The sequence below is a fragment of the Cydia splendana genome, chromosome 20 (genome assembly GCF_910591565.1).
Source record: "Cydia splendana chromosome 20, ilCydSple1.2, whole genome shotgun sequence".
Classification (NCBI taxonomy): domain Eukaryota; kingdom Metazoa; phylum Arthropoda; class Insecta; order Lepidoptera; family Tortricidae; genus Cydia; species Cydia splendana.
This window is the reverse complement of record NC_085979.1, coordinates 9,613,178-9,634,584: the sequence shown is the minus strand read 5'-3', so window position 1 is coordinate 9,634,584 and position 21,407 is coordinate 9,613,178. Positions and strand designations below refer to the sequence as shown.

At 41.9% G+C, this 21,407-nt stretch overlaps 2 protein-coding genes across 2 annotated transcripts in view; both read right to left on the bottom strand.

The window, feature by feature from the left end:
* Positions 1-20,877, bottom strand: part of LOC134800638 (uncharacterized) — a 36,959-nt gene extending 16,082 nt beyond the window's left edge. The window contains exons 1-24 of the mRNA XM_063773123.1: positions 20,770-20,877; positions 20,249-20,382; positions 17,129-17,283; positions 14,819-14,959; positions 12,991-13,072; positions 12,666-12,761; positions 12,339-12,556; positions 11,951-12,176; positions 11,435-11,550; positions 10,980-11,096; positions 10,514-10,645; positions 9,921-10,072; positions 9,011-9,141; positions 8,407-8,492; positions 8,004-8,165; positions 7,252-7,440; positions 6,701-6,816; positions 6,310-6,467; positions 5,643-6,041; positions 5,119-5,261; positions 3,495-3,630; positions 2,883-2,979; positions 2,014-2,097; positions 1,513-1,622 (exon numbers count right to left, since the gene is read on the bottom strand). Of these exons, the coding sequence (XP_063629193.1) occupies positions 1,513-1,622; positions 2,014-2,097; positions 2,883-2,979; positions 3,495-3,630; positions 5,119-5,261; positions 5,643-6,041; positions 6,310-6,467; positions 6,701-6,816; positions 7,252-7,440; positions 8,004-8,165; positions 8,407-8,492; positions 9,011-9,141; positions 9,921-10,072; positions 10,514-10,645; positions 10,980-11,096; positions 11,435-11,550; positions 11,951-12,176; positions 12,339-12,556; positions 12,666-12,761; positions 12,991-13,072; positions 14,819-14,959; positions 17,129-17,283; positions 20,249-20,378 (3,376 nt within the window). The 5' untranslated portion in view covers positions 20,379-20,382; positions 20,770-20,877. The remainder of the gene's footprint in view (positions 1-1,512; positions 1,623-2,013; positions 2,098-2,882; positions 2,980-3,494; positions 3,631-5,118; positions 5,262-5,642; positions 6,042-6,309; positions 6,468-6,700; positions 6,817-7,251; positions 7,441-8,003; positions 8,166-8,406; positions 8,493-9,010; positions 9,142-9,920; positions 10,073-10,513; positions 10,646-10,979; positions 11,097-11,434; positions 11,551-11,950; positions 12,177-12,338; positions 12,557-12,665; positions 12,762-12,990; positions 13,073-14,818; positions 14,960-17,128; positions 17,284-20,248; positions 20,383-20,769) is intronic.
* LOC134800639 (uncharacterized) lies at positions 18,249-20,006 on the bottom strand. The gene is made up of 2 exons (XM_063773124.1): positions 19,862-20,006; positions 18,249-18,910 (listed from the first exon to the last, which is right to left on the bottom strand). Exons 1-2 carry the CDS (start codon positions 20,004-20,006, stop codon positions 18,249-18,251), a joined length of 807 nt encoding a protein of 268 aa, XP_063629194.1.
* Positions 20,878-21,407: the final 530 nt, after the last annotated feature.

The following is a 21,407-nucleotide window of genomic DNA, read 5'->3' as shown; positions in this document are numbered from 1 at the left end:
AACGTCACAAATTGGTATTCTTGCGTCCCGCACTCCATATCGGTCATAATCGGCGCTTGAATTCGGTGAGCCAAATTGGCATTTGACTCCGGACGGCCTGATTTGATCGGGCAATTTAATCAGATTGGTGAAAAATTGTGCCCTTCCAGGCCTCCGTCACACGCTCAAGGCCACGCGCTATATGCCTACCGCTCGGCGTATCGTCGACGATACAACCGACAGAGGGCCGCCGAACGCCCGCCTCAGCGGCCGCACCGCATTACACCGCGCGTTTCCCGCGCTTATGTTTCGAAATGCCGAAACCACGTAATTATTGTGCAGTAGATGGGTGAAAAAGTCAAAAAAAAACAAAGGAAAAAGCCTATAATAAAAATTCATCTTTTTATGGCGGGCTAAAGGTCCCACCTGAAAGTTTAATAATTATATTGAAGGGTTAGAAAAAGTATTTTTAAATAATTTTGACGACGTAATAATTAATCGGCCTGGTAGCACCGTATTACAACTTTTAAAAACCGTTGATTGTCCGTTGCTTTGCTCCTGAATATTTATTAAAATTATTTACGCAATTTAGGATATTTTCAACTACTTATAAAATTTTAATAACAGAGAATTCCGAGAAGTGAAAAAATTATAAATCATTATATTAAAACTAAAACATATTTGATTCGCAACATTCGTTTTATTACAATAATCATCATAGGTAGGGTAGCTACAACCCTAGCGCATTCTTACGATGACGCGTTGGCACGTGACTCGGAACGGCGGGCAACACAGTCTCGACTCTTTGTGCGCGTAATTATGGTACATTTCTTCTTGTCCTGAGCAGCAGGTATTATTATTAAGGTTCTGTAGGCTATTATAGCGTAGGTATTTGTGCTTTTGTTTGGGAATGAGGTATCTGTTACGTAGTAACTATTTATTAATCTGTGGCCCTTCTGTGGTCTATTTAAAAAGCTACAAGTTATAATGTTTATGGGCAAAGGTCTCATAACTCGTACGTGTAAACGGCCTGCAGTGTGCAGTGCAAGCGGGTCTCTATTGTTTCCCAAATAGTTTTAAGTCATAATGTATCGTTTGTACGAATTTTCGTGAGTCATAATTGGTTTTTCTCAGAAACGCGTATCTTTTTAGGATTGCCATAAAACAAACCTAACCTAACCTATCTATAGAATAACCTTTCGAAAATCCTGAAAAGTTAACGGTTTCAGTTTTATGACTAACGATAATATGACAAACAATACATTATGACTTAAGCCCCCCATTCACACTCCTACCGTGTAGGCCGCCTCGTAGTCCGCCTCGTTGGGTACTACGGGTTGGGTTGCGGACTACGAGCCGTCCTACCGTTTAGCCGTTTGTAGGACGGCTCGTAGTCCGCAACCCCCATACACAATCCTACCCAACGAGGCGGACTACGAGGCGGCCTACACGGTAGGAGTGTGAATGGGGGGCTTTAAAACTTTATGGGAAACAAAGGGACCCCAGTGCAAGCACTATAAAAAGTTTCCTTACCTACGACATAAACGGAATGTTCCACAGGGTTTTTCCCGGTTGCCTGCAGTATGCAGAGGGGGCGTGCCGCCCGTATGCGCGCCGCGTCGTCCCGACGACCTCCAAGCGCTCTGGAAATTTTATTTTATGGAGTCCTTAAAAAGGGGTCCGCATAACTTTGCGATTTATCGACACAGCAGAGTGCAATAGAACGGATTATATCTATCTCAGTTGAGAAAAATATACCAAATAAATTTTATCGAAATCGGTTTAGCCCGCTCCACACTCGTGCGCGAATCGCGGCGCGAAGCCGCGAACGCGAGTGTGGACTCGAATGATCTATGCGAAATCGACTCCACACTCGCGTTCGCGGCTGTGTGTGAGTGTGGAGCGGACTTAATATAGATGGTCAAATTTTCTATGAGACGATATTCCTTCGCGCCTACATTATTCAAATTTGCCGCCTTTTTCTACTGACAAGATCCGCTTGACCAGGTATAGATAATATGTAAGGATACTAACGAATTATTGCCTGAACTGGGCTGGTCTTCTAAGGGTGCGTCGCTTTCCAAAGCGCTACTCTCCGATGCAACGAAATACATAGACCTGAAACAACACAAACAATCACTCGCCCACGGCCAACATTACATTTCTTTTACAATTATAGCTTCGATGCGCGTCCTTTATTAAGCCAAACAATACAATCATATAGAGGTATTTTTCCGAAGAACCAACAGGAGTGGTCATTTCTCCATACAAACGTACTCCTCGTTTTCCTCCGTAGTTTTTGAAGCTAGAGCAATGATTTTTTCAACACAGATTAATATTGTCAATATCTGTGTCGGACCGTTTTGCTTTTATTGATATTTTTGTTTTTTAAGGCGCTAGAGCCCTTCAAAAATGGCCAAAATGGCCTAATTGACTATGCCGCAATGAGAGGCGTGGCATTCAAAACTGATATCAATTAGCCAAAAAAGCAAAACGGTCCGACACAGATAATTTCATAATCATTTAGATTTCCAAATTTGGTTACGATTGGTTAAGTTTTGGAGGAGGAAACAGAGGAGTACGAAACCTCGATTTTTGAGATTTTTAATACGCAGGATTTTTCGCCTTGTCCTTATCGCACTACTTTTAGGTGCCGCTTCCGTTAGCGAGACGGGTATATTTACCTAAAATATTTAAAACTCAGCTCCTGTTTCGTGTTAAGTTTCTTTCTAGGGGCAATAATTCATTTAATATTAACTATAGTTTGTCAAAGGGCTGTCTCATTTCAAACATAGGCAGAGAGAATCATACGATCTTTGTCTTACGCTAGTACTAGCACCCAAAAGAAAAGGATGAGTATAGTTTGCCTGGTTCTTACTGACTGACAAATTGGTTTGACCTACCTGGCTGGCACGTAGAGGTGCGGCGGGGGTGGTTCAGCACGTTTCGACGCGGAACGCGCTCGTCGCGCCCTCGACGCTCGCCCCAGCAGTACGGATTCTGAATAAATGCAATAAAACATGAATCTAGTATAAGATAATCACGCGCCATGTTGCGGAATTTCACTGGAACAATTTTTTTCATACTATACCGAACTGTCACCCTATACATACATGAGAATAACAAGCGCCCGCTTAACAATGATCATAGGGCTTTATCTGGATCAGTCCGGCGACTTAAGTGCGTAATAATAATAGGCCTTTAGTTTCATCTATGTCAGATGTTTTAAGCAGCATCCCGGTAACGACACTTGCGTTCGTGGCTGTATAGCCCTATGCGCGAGAGGATCCCTAGTTTACCTCTTTAAGTGCGTAAACGCCTATATAACCCTTTACCGCTAAGGTATATATATTTCCCACATACGGCACTTCAAACATGTGTTCTATTTTCGATGGGTAAGACTGACATTCGATTGTCATTTTTGAAATGTCAGCCTGGTAAAGGGTTAAACTATAAAAAGTCACATTCGACGTCGACTGAGTCGCCGGCGTAAGAGTGTGTAACGGCTGTAATACCTGATGGCGGATCACTGTCGCTCTGCTCGTGCCGCTCGCGTCGCCAGCCGGCGTCTGCGGCCGGCGCGTCGGCCGCCACGCCGAACAGGCCCGACACCGCCCCAGCTACCACCTTGCGAGCTGATCTCGCTGTTGTCTACAAAGAAGAATGGTAAGGCATATTGCCAGCACCTACAAATTGTATGGCTCCTCTACACGATGACCCAGCGCTGGACCAGCGAGATGGCTATGCGATGGTTATGGCTCCTCTACACGATGGCACAGCGCTGGACCAGCAAGATGGCCAAGCGATGGTTGAGAGCACGCACTATGGAATGGGCCACGTGTAAATGCGTACCTACGCACAATCGCTGGCCCACTACCTTTGATGTGTGGTCAAAAAACCGACACCGCGGCCATTCCATCGCCATCCCGCCGCGCCATAAGCCATCCGACACCACTACCCTCTCTACACATTGGCCCATCTTAGTGGGCTAGTATGATAGCCCATCGTGTAGAGGAGCTATTTGTTGGCACCTAATAGCGAGCATAAAGGTGTCTAAAATTATGCAAAATTTAACCCTATCACTTTGCAATAAAGTCCAAAATCATAGTGGGAAATACATTCCCTCTGCCTTTTAAAGGTTTAACTTGAAGGCACCGCAGTCTGTGGCGGATTTGTCCTAAGGCCCAGTAAGCCCGGGCCTAGAGCGGCAGTCTACATTAGATGGGTAAGAACCTATTCAGAAAGGGGCGGCTAGTAGTTCCTACATGGCATGGGGCCTTTTTAGTTCAGCGCCTATAATTGGGTGGTTGAAATGATGTATTATTATGAACCATATAGAGCAGCGGTCGGCAACAAGCGGCCCGCGGGCCGCATGCAGCCCACGAACCTCTCACTTGCGGCCCGCGAGCCCCCTGGCTATTTTGTATGTAATATTGTCAAACAACAATGTCTGATAAAGTCACACATATTAACAAAAGTGCGGCCCGCGTCAACTTCCTTAACTACTATGTGGCCCTTGGCTGGTAAAAGGTTGCCGACCGCTGATATAGATGTACAGTGGCGTTCAAAAGTGCATGGATAGATATTTTTTGAACGCCAGTGTAGGTACCTATACCTAAGAGCAGTATCTACTTAAATGCTGTTCTCAATATTTTTGTTTATCCGCTGTTCTCCATAGATTTGTTTACCTACAGGGGGCCGATTTTTGAATTTCTATCGTTCGATTTCGTCACTCGAAAATCGGTGGAAAACGGTTAAATGCTAATTTTTGAAATACAAGCGATAGAAATTGGCAATCTAGTGGCATTGACCACTCGTTTTCAATTTTATTAGTAGAATTTAAATGCCTAGTAGTGGAGATATTATTGAACAAAATACACGAAATCGAGTGGTCGAAATTCAAAAATCGGCCCCCTGTAGCAAATATCCTTCGATTGGTAATAAATGGAGTCGATTTCTCATACTATTTTCGCTCTATTGGTTGATTTATGATATTTAATATCAGTATGTATTAATTTGATGTACAGTCAGCTGCAGTGAGAGGTGACCCGCCCTGCATAGGGCACCTCTCTCTAAGAAATGCGATTTTCCATAGAATAATATTATCGCCATCGATAAAGAACTTCCCTAAAAACTTACGCTCATGTTGATATCGATTTCCGGAACACCCTTCAGGTCGGCCGCCTGCTCCGCGAGGTTCCGGAGCTGGACCTGGTCAGGGCTCCGCGAGTCCGCCAGCAGCACCAGCTCGAAGAAGAAGTCGCGGAACGATTCTACTGGCGCTGAAAAGGTACGGATCTGTAGGTAAGAATAAGTACTAGGTACTAGACTGTTGGTTAACCTATAGACCTACTGTTGGGCAATTAGGCTTCCTTAGTGGCAGATTTGCCCTAAGGCCAAGTAAGCCCGGGCCTTAGGGCGGCAAGTTTTTTGGGGACGGCATATTGTGACAAAAATTCGCTGATGATAACAAGAAATAACTCAAAATGTAGTCAATATGATGGGTGATGGAAAACATCGAAATCATTCGAAAGAAATCAGAGTAAATAACCATAGATCAGAGATGAGTGTGGGAGCGGAGCGGTCCGAAAGATACTTTTCCATTCGTGAACACGTTTGCGTATTAGCCCTTAAGAAAATAACTTTAGTGAAAATCAACTTACCAGGTGGCTGCGGTACTCCAATTCTTAACATATCCTGCGTCATAGTAATCTGTCCAGCAACTGGTCCTGGCATACCCTGTCCAGGTATGCCTTGCACAGGTATACCTTGCGTAGGAACACCTTGCACAGGTATACCTTGCAGAGAGCTTTGAACTCCTTGCCCAGCCATAGCAGCTGGCAAAGCTCCTGGAACACTTGGAACTGTCGGAATAACCACAGAAGGCACTTGTAGCCCTGTTCCAGATACAGGCGCGGGCATGCCTGCAGTTTTTGGAACTGCAAGCCCTGGTTGGCCTGGTGGCATTTGTCCAGGTTGACTGACTGTGGTTTGGCCTGGTTTTGTGATGGTTTTTCCGTTTACTAGAAGGTCTGGCGTTGGTTGTTTAATTTGGTCTGTGCCTGCAAAATTATGACAAGTTAAGACAGACAGCATAATAGACGTTTTTAGCCTACTGCTGAAGCCTTATGCTGACCTTGTATGGACAGACAACCGCATTTATAAAGAAAGTGATGTTTTTGCAGCGTTCATCGTCTAACAGAGACCAGTGCCCTGTTTATCAAAAGCTTGTAACTTTTAATACAAGTGGAAGTCCCTTTTTGACAGCTTTTGTTAGAAAGGGACTTCCACTTGCATCCACAAAATTGGTAGTTTTCAAGTTTACAATACCAGTGGAACCAAGATCCAGGTCCTGCGTGAAAGCCATGACATCTAGAGCGGAAGACAGCGCGGTCCCAACTCCGTTGAGAGCATCCCCTCCCGAGAGACCGATTTGGCTGACTTCTGCGGCCGCTACACAGTCCGGTGGAGGGGCTTGTGGGCGCCTTCTACAAAAAACGTTATTATTTGTGATCTGAAAGTCTTTGCAAGTGTTCAGACTGCACTAAGAGTAGGTATCATATAGGCAGTTTACATTCTCGTGCGCGAGACACGAGTCGAGCCATGAGCCGAGCCACGAGGCGAGCGTGTAATCATTAGCTCGTCGTGCATACGCGCTCGAGGCGACGAGCCGCGAATGTAAACCGCCTAATACCAACAACATTAACATTTATGTTATTACCCAAGAGGTGCTTTAGTGGGCGTGGAAATAGACACTCGACCCCACATCAGCCTCCGAAGGTCTTCTCCCGTGATTCCTCGTCTTCGCAGCTCTGCTATCGTCACCCTACCAACGCGCTGTCAATCAAAATTAAATTACATTGTTTGTGTTAGGGAAGTACATAGGTATATTCCGAAGTTTCAGCTATGAATGTATTGATGCTTTTGAAAATGCTAGGAAGTAAATGCACTGGTCTGAGAATCCACGTGTCAGATTGAAAATTTTCATTTTTTGTGGGTTAAGGAAGTCGACGTGGTCTTCTATTACCTAGACAAAGTTTTCCAAATAAATACAAAAAAGGAAAATTGTGTTTTAAAACATAAACTTACCGATACGACCTTGATTAAAAGCGTACTTCCTACTCCCATCTCTCCCGGCAATGCACGTACAACCCCTCTGGTGTTGCGGGGTCTTCATAGGCGACGGCAATTGCTTACCATCAGGCTATTCACCTGCTCATTTACCTCCTATATAATAAAAAACCGAAACCTTACCTCTTCTAAAAATCTTACCTTCCAATTGGCAAGTGCGCCTTTCCGCTGCTTGGCTCTCGTCTTGTCCTTACTCTTAATGACCATGACTCCGCGCTGCTCGTACCGCGGGTCGTCCGAGGGGCCTAGGCCGATGGAGTACTCTTGCAGGTATCTGTGTGCATCCTCTTGCGCCACGGAACGTTCCAGAGAGACGACGATTTTTGCCCACTGTGAAGAAATGGAAGAGATTTGAGTAAATACAAAGGTTCCATGTCGAAGACTAGTCCAGGCCCTGTAGATAACATGTCAATTACTAACGCTCCGTAGCGAGCGAAACGCAACTGTCACTGTCACACTAATATGGAAGAGTGATAGAGAACACAAAACGATTCGATGGCGAAGAGCAAGCGATTGTCACCTTAGCTAGGCCGCCAGCATCTGTATCATGGTCGCATTTTTATCACCTGTCATGTCATTCGTCACTTCCGCACTTTCATATTTGTTAGAACGTGACAGGCATGGTGACAGATGATAAAATCCTAAATATAGTTTAATGGAGTACTGGACTCCTGTTTTATTGTGGGACACAAAGACAAGTGTGGTGGATGGGTTAGGTTTATCTCGTTATAAGCTGTTAGGAATGTGTTCTCCTTTCTACCTATCTATTTCAAGGAAAATGTTAGTTTAACATGCATTTACCTACGTAAGGTCAATGAGAAAGAAGCTTTGGACTTCGCAGACTTGTATCGAAACAGTTGATAGACTTTTAGTGTATCTAACAATTTTCTGACCTGTTTAACCCATTCCTTCTCCGACTGCTCGATGACATGCGCATAAGTGTTCCCCATCATGGCGATCAACATGTTGAGGAGTAGAATCGGCACGAAGATCATGAATAGAGTGAACACGGACTTGGTCAGGTTTGGGTACGAAGTCATGCCCAGATCTGAGTACTGAAAACAACATCGATCATTATTGTCGTCATTGCAGTCATAAGTCTGGTTGGATCATCACTACACCTTATAAAACAAAGTCCCGATGTATGTCCCGATAAACTCAAAAACTACTGAACGGATTTCCATGCGGATTCTTGAGGAATGTTTAGGTAGGTATATACTTTGTTAAGGTTTTGTGTAACCCGTGCCATGCCGGGGCGGGTCGCTAGATTTATAAATCCTGGTGTCGTTTACTTACACTATAATCTCCCAGTGTGATTTGAAACAAAGCCATCCATGTGGTCGGGTAACTTGCATATAAAGTGGATGAAACATTGGGGAACCCTGAAAAAGTAAATATTTAATAGTTGAGTAGGATTTTTTATGCTTCTAGCATCTTTATAACGGGAAATTCTCTGAAGAACTTTCTAAACTGGATCTCGTTTTTAACATCTCATCTCCCGCTGAAGGCGCTAAGCTCATCCCCACTTCCTAGATACTTTTCACTAAAAATAATCGGACTTTATTCTCTCATTTTTTCCTACAAGGTGCAGCATGTAGAATACGCCTCAAAGTTTATTTTGTGCTTAGGGACTCTTCAAGGCGAGAGTATCATTCGGTACTCAGAGGGCGACAACCGCAGACCAACCACCTTTCTGTTATCTTTCGGTTTTCTGTGGCGACAACAGATGAGTGGTTCCTCTGATTTTGTTTATGTCCAACACTTTAAACTCTCGCGTTTTGTTCACATGTTAACAATGAAATTATATCGCGGTAGACCCGTTTGTGTAATTAAATATATGTCCATGATCTTCCGATCAGGCAGCGTCTGCTAGTTTACTACAGAAGACAGTAATATGTACCTTTGTAGAGGAAGTAGAAAGACTGTGAAAAGCCGAAGAGCACGATGCAGTAGATGATGCCGAAGGTGAACATGTCGCCAGTTATCATGCTGTAGATCATCGTCACGAACGGACCCGTCAGTCGAACTGCCCTGTATTGGAAATTAATTCATGTCAAACGATGTCTGAAAGAGGTAATAATCGCCGACATTCATCGCATTTGTGGAAGCCGATCTGGCTAAAGCCGGACAGAAAATGCTACTGATACGTGCGATGCCAACTTGGAAGTAAAGACAGGTGAACTCTTATTCTGATTCAGGCAAATGCGTCGTACCATCACGTTCCGCAATTATTATGCCATTAATAGTGACTGTACATTACTGAGTGTAAATAGATATGGCGCATCTAAAATGGTGGAGATGCTGGGATCGGAATCGGTTCATTCAGCGTTCACTGTAGTAGCGATGTCACCCCTGCGGTGTCTGTCTACACTACACAACTATAGATGGCCAAGCAAATCTTGTCAGTAGAAAAAGGCGCGATATTCAAATTTTCTATTAGACGATATCCCTTCGCGCCTACATTTTTCAAATTTGCCGCCTTTTTCTACTGACAAGATCTGCTTGACCAACTTTAGTTAAGCATAAAGGTGACAGTCCATTTCCAACGACAGCTGCACTACTGTTGCGACGTTATTGTCATTCATTTTACTATGGAAATTGACAATAACATCGACGGTAGCACGGTCACATTTTCATCGCTTGTCACCATGGCTGTCACGTTCTAACAAGTATGTAGGTGCGAAAGTAACGGGCATAGTGACGGGCGATAAAAATGGAACTATGCTGCGCCCTCAGATCTCCTTTTGTGAGTTTTTATTACCCGTGACGGACTTGTATAAGTTGCGTAGATTAGTATTTAAATATCATACCCAGCAAAGAACATGAGCAGAAACCAAGAGCCAGGCAGCAGAAAGATGAGCAACGCCTCCTCTAGCATCGGCAGTCGCATCAATCTCGCCGGTATACACACCAAGAGGAGCAGGTTCGATACTAGGAAGATGAATTTTGCTGGTTCGTGTATCTGCGGGCAGACCAAAATAGGTATTAGATTTAGATACAGCCAAGCGTATTCCAGGCTCCCTTGAGCCATGGAAAAATGCCGGAACAACGCGAGGAAGATCAATGAGACATATCCCACTGCGGGAATTTGCTTGCATTGACTGACTGCGTGGCGGCAAGCGGAAAATTGATCTATGCATCGTGCACTCAAGCCGGTTAGGTACATTTGCGTTTATTGAATATGAACGCAGCACGCCCCGCTCAAGCGTCCACTCAGGCCATGCTATAGCACTAGGTTTTACGAAAGCGACTGATGTCATCTGACCTTCCAACCCAGAGGGTAAACTAGGCCTTATTGGGATTAGTCCGGTTTCCTCGCGATGCCTATTTGAAGCTTAATGATTCGACAGAAATATATAATTACAACAACTCTAACATGATAATGTAAATTGTGATCACTCACCAACTGTTTGATGTAAGCGACGACGCCCTGGTTTTTGAGTTCGTCGCCTTGTTGAAGAATAATGTAACATAGCGTGCTGGCGATGGTGCCTAGCTCGCACGCCAGTCTGATGCCACCTCGAGCGTCTGTTATCTGATGACATAAAATTGCATAAGTATTATTATGAGGCTTAAAATAAATAGGACTAACAAATGAAGATAATATAAGAATAGGTTTGAAGCATCTTAGATCATTCTTATACCGCTAAATAAGAGTTCCAGGTGAGTTGGGTAACTGATTCGTATTTCTATATATATGAGGTAGCTATTCGTAAGCAGCGTATGCTACAGAAGATTTAGATCAAGACATCCCTAAATGGTGAGCCGTCAATCAAGCCCGACGAGAAAATAACCTTTATTCATGCCGGCCCGCAAAAAGAAGCACAGTATATAATACTTTGGAGACCCATGATAGATAGATATCTTACCTCAAGTCTCCACTCAGGGTTAGCCTCTGCCTCTGCAGCGCTGTGTCGGAGGTACACAGACACAGAGAGCAGTATGAGATGTACCAACAGAATTAGCAGGCGTTTGAGGAATTTGTTCTGAAAGGTTTTGAGAAGAATTTAAAAGCGGAAGCTGTTTTACTTTTTTGAATATTAAAAGTTCGTTGCAGCATCAGGTCTAATCTAGTTGATCGAATGATAGGATCAACACGCATAGACACAGATGGCACTGCAATCATTTAAAAGGACATGTCATTAGATATATTATGTCAAATCCAACGAAACGAAACATAAACCACAGATGACTTGAAACCACTTAAGTAAAATCTGTGGGGTTTTGACCTCATTATGTTGTTGCGTATACGTGCTCTAGTATTAGCTAAGTATGTTATAAATGGCAAATGTATTGTTTTGTGTTCTTAAAATTAGGAACTTACTCTTGCGAAAGTTTTCCACTTTTCTTCTAATAGCCTTTGGATGATCCCTCCGTCCAGCATGTTCAAATGCTCCTGTTTTGTTCCGTTAAGGATTATGAAAAGCGCTGAGTTCCAATCTAGATTAGAAAAGCATAGGTGTCTCATATATGATCATTTGATAATCATCAAATATCATCAGTACCAACATTACTAAACCACAACGTTACTGCGATTCAATATCCTGTATAACCAAGTAATAACCAAGAAAATCTGTAGGGTTTTATAATTAACTAAGATTTTTCTGGAGTGGGCCCAGTCGACATACGAGCGTCAAATAATGCAGGTTCCAAATTCCAAATATTCCTACTAAACTAATTCTGAACAGAAGTTGCCTTCCATCAGAATAGTTGTCCGTAGAGCTACAGATGTTTAGTTTAGTTCCATCAAGCTAAAGACGTCATGCCCGTTGAACCGCTTTTAATTCAAGCTTAGGACCTCAACAATTGAAGGCAGACTTAAACATAAACGGAAGCTTACTTGTTCGCCCATCAGGTAAAAGCGTGTCCAAAGCATTAAGCGGATACGCAGAGCACGTGATGTTAGAATACCGCCAAAACTCCCGACAGGACAGCTCGAGCATCTCTCTGAACACGGAGTCTCGACCCAGCTGGCAGGCCAGAGTGAGGGGGGTGAAGCCGGCACGGTTCATGCGCCCGTTGCTGGCTGGCACCTTCGGGTGACGGAGCGCGTAGCCAAACATGTCCTAATAATAAAAAATATCTTTGCTTAAATTCGGGACGGACTCTAGGTGTCTTCAAGATACAAGCTGGGTGTCATTTGACCACAGCATCATATCACATATGTGGAGAGTTTTGCACCATCATATTGGCGTCGACTATAATAAATTAAGTATGACGATACTCACCAGTTTGTCACAAACGACGACCATATGCAGTATCATGTTGCCAAACGAGTCCTGCATATCCGGATCCGCACCGGACTCCAACAGCAGGTTGTAGACGGATTCATTAGCGCAGCACGCCGCCCACGCCAGGGGGTACTCTCCCAAATACGCCAGGCCTTCGTAGTTGGTCTGTCGGTCTGGAGGGACCTTCTGCTGGTCGCGAGGCAGGAAGAAACTGCCTGGAATATTTGGGAAATTGAGTTGGAAATACGAAGGAAAATGTTTCAGTGTATTGTCACCATGTGGAAAGGTGGTTTACAAGTTTAATTTGCCACGATGTTTTCTTACCAATCGCTCGCTGGTTCACGTCACAACCGCAGTCCACTAGATCCTGTACCAGTTCGTTGTTGCTGTATGCTATTGCCAAATGCAAAGAACTGGCTCCTGGAAATGAAGTGGATGTAAAGAAAATAGATCCTGTAAAACACAGATGCACATAAAAATAATTCTTAGGTTTAGTTCTTAGTAGTTTGTGTGTTCTAGTTTAAGCTCATGCATCACCATGAGACTCAATAGATGGCGTTGAATAATTGAAAAAAAAATCAACACGGCTCTCCTGACATTTTACGTGTCCGTAAATCCAATAAATATAACAGTTTGATTTTGTGTTTACCTAAATACTCCTCGCCTTCCACGACATCCATAGACAGCTTTGGAAAACATTTGAGAAGGGTTCTGGCGAGTCTGGTGTGAATCTGAAAGAAAAACATTATAAAATAGAGGCAACATGTAATTGAGTTTCTTCCATTTCTATGCACCTTTTAAAGGCAGTAAATTTGAAAAGTGCTAAAAAGAAAGTCAATATAAGTACCTAACTATAGTTATAGTCTATAAGGGATGGAAAGAGTTTCGATCACATCGGCCAAATTTTTATAAAAAAAAACAACGGGTTGCACTCCGGGAGTGCCGACAGAAGTGAAAACTCAATGACTAGTCCAAAATGTCTGCAGCACTATGTATAATAAAATTGACCCATCCTCCTTTCTATTGAAAAACTTTAGTTCCGAAATTGCTGGTCAGTGAGCTTGTTTAAAATTCGAAATTTAAATTTGTAGCGTTAATTGTTTAAAATTCGAATAGAAATTGTAAAGTTACCTTGCAGACCTCGCATCTAAATATATTTGGTCATGATATTTTGAGTTTTATTCACCAGTACTAGAGTTCACTTTTATTAGCTATTTCATCAAGATGTAGCTTTATTGAATTATATTGGAGTGATATAAAGTTAGAATGTAACTATGAGATCCTCGTATTTCAGCCCGTACAAGATTATAACATTGAGCTTTATTGCTTAATATAAAAGTCCAGTTTTAAATAATTGACCTGATTATGATACGTTATGACTAAAGTTCTTTGGTGAATAACATTCTCCGTGACACATAACACAAAGTCACGCAACTCACGCAAGCGCCCTGCGCCGCCTACATGAAACAGCAGGCTCAGGCATACATTTTCGCCGTGCGGTAGAAAGAGAGGAGAGACGCCTTACGCGTTACGCGTTACGCTACTTACGCTGTCTCGAGTTTATCATTTTTTCCCCACCTCAAAAAGTGCTCAGCGCCGCTAAAGAAGTTTTCACTTCAAAAACCTAAATGCGTAGGATACACATTAGGAAGCTCTGGTTAAGATTGTAGAGAACGGTTGAACAAGGAAAGCTCACGGGAGGTCACTGTCAAGGTCATTGCGGTCGCTTTTTGACAAAAGTTACCGTCTTCGGGCGATTGTGCACTACAATGAATTTTACTGTCCGGCAGTCCGAGTTTTCATGGTCCGATATGGTATGAAAAAAACGGATGATTGGCTTGTGCACTTGTCCGTCTTTTTACTCGCAGGTGCGGCGCAGTGGCATGAACCACACAACCCCCTAACCCGCCCCCGCCCGGCCAAGTCATGAATAATACTAATTCCAGACGCAGTACACAAGCATAAACACGTTTTTCATAACTGTCATCTCGGACCGGAAAAAAGCTGTCCGGAATGGGGAAAAGTAAAATGTCGGACGGTAAAATTACGTCTAGTGCACAAGCTACTATATACATTTAATGGCGTGCCATATCGGACCGTAAAAACTCGGACTGCTGGACAGTAACATTCAGGGCGATTGTGCACTACAATGAATTTTACTGTCCGGCAGTCCGAGTTTTTACGGTCCGACATGGCACGCCATTAAATGTATATAGTAGCTTGTGCACTACACGTAATTTTACCGTCCGTAGCCCCCTCCCCGGCCGCGCGTTTTATTTTTATAAGGTCATTCCTAAAAATCCGGACACATGCCAAGTCCGGCCGCAATCCGAACAAAGGGTCAAAAATCCGGACATGTCCGGACAAATCCGGACGTATGGCAACCCTAATTGTAGTGCACAATCGCCCTTCTCATGTGATTATGAACGATATGATTTGTGGGATATTTTTTACGTATTAACAATACTTGACAATACCTTCGTATCGCAAATGATAAGGACATGCAGCAGCGACTCGCCCAGCGCGCCGCGATAGCTCATCTGCCAGCAAGACATGTGGTCTTCCCACTTTGCCAGGGGATCATGTGGAGACAACGACGCTTCGATCGGCAGAACCACCTGGATTTTAAACAAAATTAGAAGTTATTTAAATTGGTGTAGATATGAAATAGGTACTCTAAATAACTATTTTGGCAACAGGACGTCGTGGCTGCGTTGGTCTTGCGTCGGACTCGGTAGTTTACTTCCTTAACACGACTACCCAAGTAGCATTGCAAGCTGTATATAAGCTGTATTAAAGTTTATTTGTATACTATAAGCTGTACAGTTAGGCTGTACAAAGGCTGTATAAGCGCTTATACAGCCCTTATAAGTAAAAAAAGGGCCCAAATTATACAGCCTTTGGCGTTATTAGAGCTGTAGAGTAGCTGTATAAGCAATACATAAGCTGCATAATAGCTGCATTACAGCTATATTTCGGTGTAACAGGAAACCTTAACACTACAGATAATCTCTTATAAGTACGATATAAGAATATAAGTTTTAAATTAGTTATAAGAAAGAATTACAAGAGAATAATAATCATTTAAGAAACTAAAATGTCTTAATCTTGTTCATTCGTAATATAGTAATGGCGACAATAAAGTGTTATAGTGGATGGTAAAAGTAAAAGTAAATATTATACAGGACTTGAATGGAATTTTACATTATTGGTAAGTGCGGATTATTATTTATTGTGAACCTGTGTATCTTTTCTAGCAAAATATTTACGCGCCTGCAAAATAACAAAGAGAAACCATAAGGAAAATATCAAAAATCGGCAAAGTTACTGTTTGTTTTTAAGGTTAGAGTATCAAAAATATTTATAAATATTAATTCTAAGGCTAAACAATTTATTTTAGCTGGTAATCATAACACGGCGTTAGTCTGCTAAATATTTGCAAGTATTTCTTTAATTATATTTACAAATACGTTTTTTTATTTCTTGTAAAATGGCGACAATTTTTAAACAGCCTACAGGATAGTTGGAGAGCATTATAATCTTAGTAGCTGTGCTGTGTAATAAATAGAGTGTCTTTTACAGCTTTTGTAATTAAAACAGCTTTTTAATAGAATATTTGTATTCGTTTGGCTGTATTTCGGTTCTCCGTACATAAGTTATAATTCTCTTTAGAGATCCGTATAACAAATAAAAAACCTGTACTGTAACTGTCATTCATTAAAAACATTCGTAAAAACTAAAAAACTAAAACTAGTGCCTACGTCAAATCATGGGATTAGTTGTCAAGCGGACCCCAGGCTCTCATGAGCCGTGGCGAAATGCCGGGATAACGCGAGGAAGAAGAAGACTGTAACTGTCATATATTCCTTTAGTTTTATAATACACTTATTTTCAGAAATCATTACACTACTATACTTATACGAGTGTAAAATTACGCCAAAAGATTGTTATAAGCGACTCTATCAGTAATACAGAAAAAAGCTGTACTATAGCTGCCATTTATTCATTTGGTTTTATAATACCCTTACAGACAGAAGTTATACAACTACTATTCTTATAGGAGAGTAAGATTACGCCATAAGAAATAGCTTTAAAACGGGGTTGACAGATACATTTGTACAGCTACAAGTGCCAAGTGATACTACAATACAGCCTGTATACAGCTTTTACGATAAAATTAGCTTGTAGTGTTTCATAACACTTAATGTTTTAAAACGGAGTTGACAGATACTTTTGTACAGCTAAAAGTGCCAAGTGTTACTACAATACAGCCTGTATACAGCTTTTACGATAGAATTAGCTTGTAGTCTCTCACAACACTTTTAGTTTTATAGTAGATTTTTTATATTCTGATAAAGCACCCCATGCTTCCGCAGAATCCTTTATAATGATTTTATACAGCTTGAGCTGTATAATGTCTGTAAAGTACCTTTTATACAGCTTAAATCTTTTCTGACACTCTTATACGTCCCTTAAATCACTCTAAGTTCTTAATTGGCTGCTATATTGATGTTGCCGACACTTCCATGCTACTTGGGTACTTTCGGCCAGAAGCGCATACCCAATAGTCCCCTGGCTAGTCCCCGCATGCGCACCACAAAGAGTTGAAATGCACGAAGTGAGTGGCGCGTTCGAAGCTGGAACACCTTCACCATGTAACCGGTCTTCTGGTGAGCATACTCCACCACTTCAGCAGCCGTGGCGGTGTGATGCAGGCATAATATTTGTTTCACATAAGCATATTGCATCCACCCATCTACAAATACAGTTGTATCGAGTTTATATACCTGTTCCTGATCTCGGAACTTCCACCGCAAGTACTCCGCGCGGTTGATGACTCGCCCGCGCCCCCCGGCGTACATGTAGGCTGCGAACTCCTCACGGATCAGCTTCTCTGCCGCCACCATACCTCCTTTAGCGTACGTCTCTAGCAGTAGACCTCCTGTTTTGGAAAATAATATCTGCTTTCAGATTTTTTCTATCCTTACATCTGCGATTAAATACCTATGTACTTACTTATTAGTAATTACCTAAAAAATAAGATGGCATGAACGACATTAGAAATAAAACCATTCTGTACACAAGATTGCAATTCGTGATATTGTGGTGAAATGAAACTTCAAAACTTGTTACTGTAAGTACCTAAAAATATTTAACCAGATTTTATTTTCAATCGTAAGTAGGTACAAGAAACAGCGAGTTGTGGAAATTCCTGTGAGATGCAATATAATAGTTGAGCATGGCGTTCTCAACTATTCTTCCTGTTTGCAATCCATAATGTCACAATAAATCTAACAGATGGCGTTGAACTCAATTTTTTATCTCCCACACGGCCATCCTGACTCTGTGAGCGTTCTAGAATACAAAAGAGCAAGTTCGGCCGTAATGTGTCTTTCTTAGGCCTTTCGCACATGGAGGTACTCAAAAGTGATGGAACTAATTAGTAATTACAATTACAAACCAGTTAGTAACTGTACCTCGCACACGACGCTACTCAAATTGCAAGGCTTCATTCAGTTCTGTTCACAAAAGCACACGGACCAACAGGAAAATATTAGAAAAAAGCAAACATGTCAAGTGGATCAAGCGAGGATGATGACGACATTTTATTATACTATTATCTTCATAGGCGCCGAAGGAATATTCGCAGGTTTTGGATTCACCCGTATATTCGAAATAATGTGAACTGCAGATTGTCAGTTGCAGCACAAGAGCTGCGTGAAACAGATAATAATGGGATTCTATAGAATGTCCAAAGATAGCTATTTAAGTTTGGTACAGTTAATAGCTCCTGCTATTTGTAAAAAAAATACTAACATGCGGGAGTGCGTGTGCGCAGTAGAAAGGATTTTAATAACGTTAATGTAAGATTTTTAGTTATTTATTAGTAATTAAGTACTATTGTAATTATTGATGTGGTGGTGCCAAAGTGCTCGGAGATTCTTCTAAAATTTCATCCACTAAGGCCAGCACTCGTCGCTTGAAGGTTCTCGTTTGACTTTCGGACATTGCTTTCATGTCTGGTAATAAGCTTAGTAAAAACATTCGCTTAGGATCTTCTATGTCTTCAGACTTTTTTTCAAGTTTAGCCTTTCTGGCTTTGAAGTATTCCTTAATAGCATCATCGGCAGTTGACAATGGTTTTCTTTTACGACGATTAGAGCCGGTGTCAGTACTGGGAACAGTTGCTCTGGATAGAGGGCATGACATGGGAGAGAGTGGTTGATTAGATATAAGAGAAGATTCAGGCAGAGGGCTTGACATGGGTGATGCCATGTCTTCTGTTGGTGATGACACGTTTTGAGGTAATGAGATGTTCTGTTGTAATATGGATTGCGACTCATTTGCTTCATCGTTATCTTTTTGGCCCGTCACTTCCCTAACTGCTGCCTGAGGAAGATTCCCTGACATGGTATTGTTCAGAGCTTTTATGTATGGGATTGTAAATTGCATCGCATCGGCCAAATAATACGGTTTCTTATATTTTGAAGAAGATCCACTCGGAGCTGGTTTTGTGTGCCGGACGAAAACCGCACGCAAATTTTTCCATTTTTCTTTACATTGGCTATCTGAAACAAAATTAACAAAATTTATTATGTTTTTGCAGGTACTTGGCAAGTGGCGATTCATTTGTGAATATCGGATACTATTTTGCTAGAGGAGACAATACAGTTGCACAGATAGTCGCTGAAACTACAGTTATTATTTGGAATGTTCTAAAGGATATTTATATGCCAGTCCCGGATGTAGCCCAATGGAAGAAAATATCAGAGCACTTTAGTTTGTTGTGGAATTTGCCTAATTGCATCGGATCTTTAGATGGGAAACACGTCCGAGTAGAGAAATTCCCTAATTCGGGATCAAGTAATTTTAACTACAAATCCTTTCATTCTGTTGTCTTGATGGCATGTTGTGATGCGGACGGACTATTTACATTACATTGAATGTGGCTACGCTGGGAGAAATAGTGATGGTGGAATATTTCAGCTATCAAACAGTAGCTTGAGAATGCAGCTAATATACCCGCACCTTCAAGATTACCAAACGACGACAAAGAATTTCCCTGCTATTTCGTAGGTGATGAGGCGTTTCCATTATCACGCTATCTGATGAGACCATATCCAGAACTTTGAATAATGTAAAAAGAGTGTTTAATTATAGGCTGAGTCGAGGAAGAAAGACTATTGAATGTACATTTGGAATTATGGCTGAGAAATTTGCCGTTCTAGACAGACCTATACGTTGTCGAGACACGGAAATAGTTACAAATATTGTAAAATCTGCCTGTATACCTATTGCACAATTACGTACGAAGCAGAGAAAGTATACACACCACAGCAATTTGAAACAACTGACTTAACTCCCGAATCAATACCAGCTCCACAAAATCTCCAAGTAACTACACAATCTTCAGTTTATAATCTCAGAGAATAATTGGCAAACTATTTTATTACACCTCATGCAGCATTACCGTGGCAATGGAATCATATTTTGTAATAAAAATAATAATAAATACTTACGTGTCAAATTAAATATTTTTCCCACTTCACTCCAAGCTTTTTCTGTTGCATCCTTTCTTGAGTAATCTCCTAATGTGTAATTATATAAACATGGATACTTTTCCACTTCCTGCACAAATTTAATATTTAAAGTTTGTTCGTTCATTTTTAACAACGAAGGTACACAACAAAAACACAAAAACTCGGGTAACCAGTAGCGCGGCGACCGGCACGCCGCGTCATGCGTGATCAACTGATCAGTTGCTAACGCGTTACTAACCGGTTAGTGACTAGTCGCCGCGTGTGCGAACCTCAATGACAATGTATGGGCGGTGACGTTCAAGCAACTAAGTTTGTAACTAGTTCTTTTTGAGTAGCTCCATCAGCTCCATGTGCGAAAGGCTTTACCCTTATGGAAGTCCGCGAGTTTGTACAGAACTGTGTGGGCCTCGCTGCTGGGCTGTGAGATGACTCGGTCCAGCACGGAGCCCACAGACTGGACATGGGGCGTACAGAGCTTGCCTAGCTTGCCTCCCATTTCACTGAAAAACAAAACAATTGTAAGAAACCCACTCCTTGGTATAGTGTTATACCAAGAAGTAGGTCTTATCTTGAGCTGTAAGCGACATGGCAACAGAAGAAGATAGATTGCTGGTTGAAAACCAAAACCAAGATTGCAAATGAGCATGTAGATAATTAAACTCCATTTGCGGGAATATCCTGAGATGGGTAATTCTCTGAGAATGTCTGCGGTTGCGTCTAGTTGCCACGACTCTTTTCATACATTTTGTCACGGAAATTAGACCGCAGATGTTTTTTTTAAGATTCTGACCATGAACCTCGTCGGACTTTTTTATATTACGTTGGTTAAATTTTAATTAAATTTAATTCGGGAACTTATGCTAAGACATACGTGAATAGGAACTTACAGATGATATTCGGCAGCTTTTCACGATCCTGCTTAGTTTTTTCATAACCACCCTCCGGATCGAGGTTGAGAAGGAATGGCACGGGCACACCATCTCTCAGTCTGCCATCTGTTTAAAAAAAAATAGTCTATATACTTCCCAGTGCTGGGCACAGGCCTCCTCTCAAGCACGAGAGGGTTTGGGCTATAGTTAGGGTTGCCAGATGGTCGGGATTTGGCGGGATTCTCCCGATTTTTAGCATGTGTTCCCGATTCCCGACGAAGTGAAAATTGACCCGAAAAACAGCTTCACGTTAATCACGTTATAAAACAATAATTTCATGTTCCGAACTGTCGTCGAGCGAGCGAGCGACCCGCGTCGAGCGCGTAGCTAACGTAGTGCCAATAATGTAAAATATCGTTGTTTTTAATACAATTACTTTAATTTGAATGTTTTTTTTTTCCCGACTTAAGTCCCAAAATCCCGAAAAATTGATATTTTTTCCCGATAATAGCGACTTTTAATCTGGCAACCCTAGCTATAGTCCCCACGCTGGCCCAATGTGGGTTGGGGACTTCACATACACCTTTGAATCTCTTCGTGGATGTATGCAGGCCATCTGTTTATTAAACTGAGTAAAGTATAGTGGCTCTGTGAGC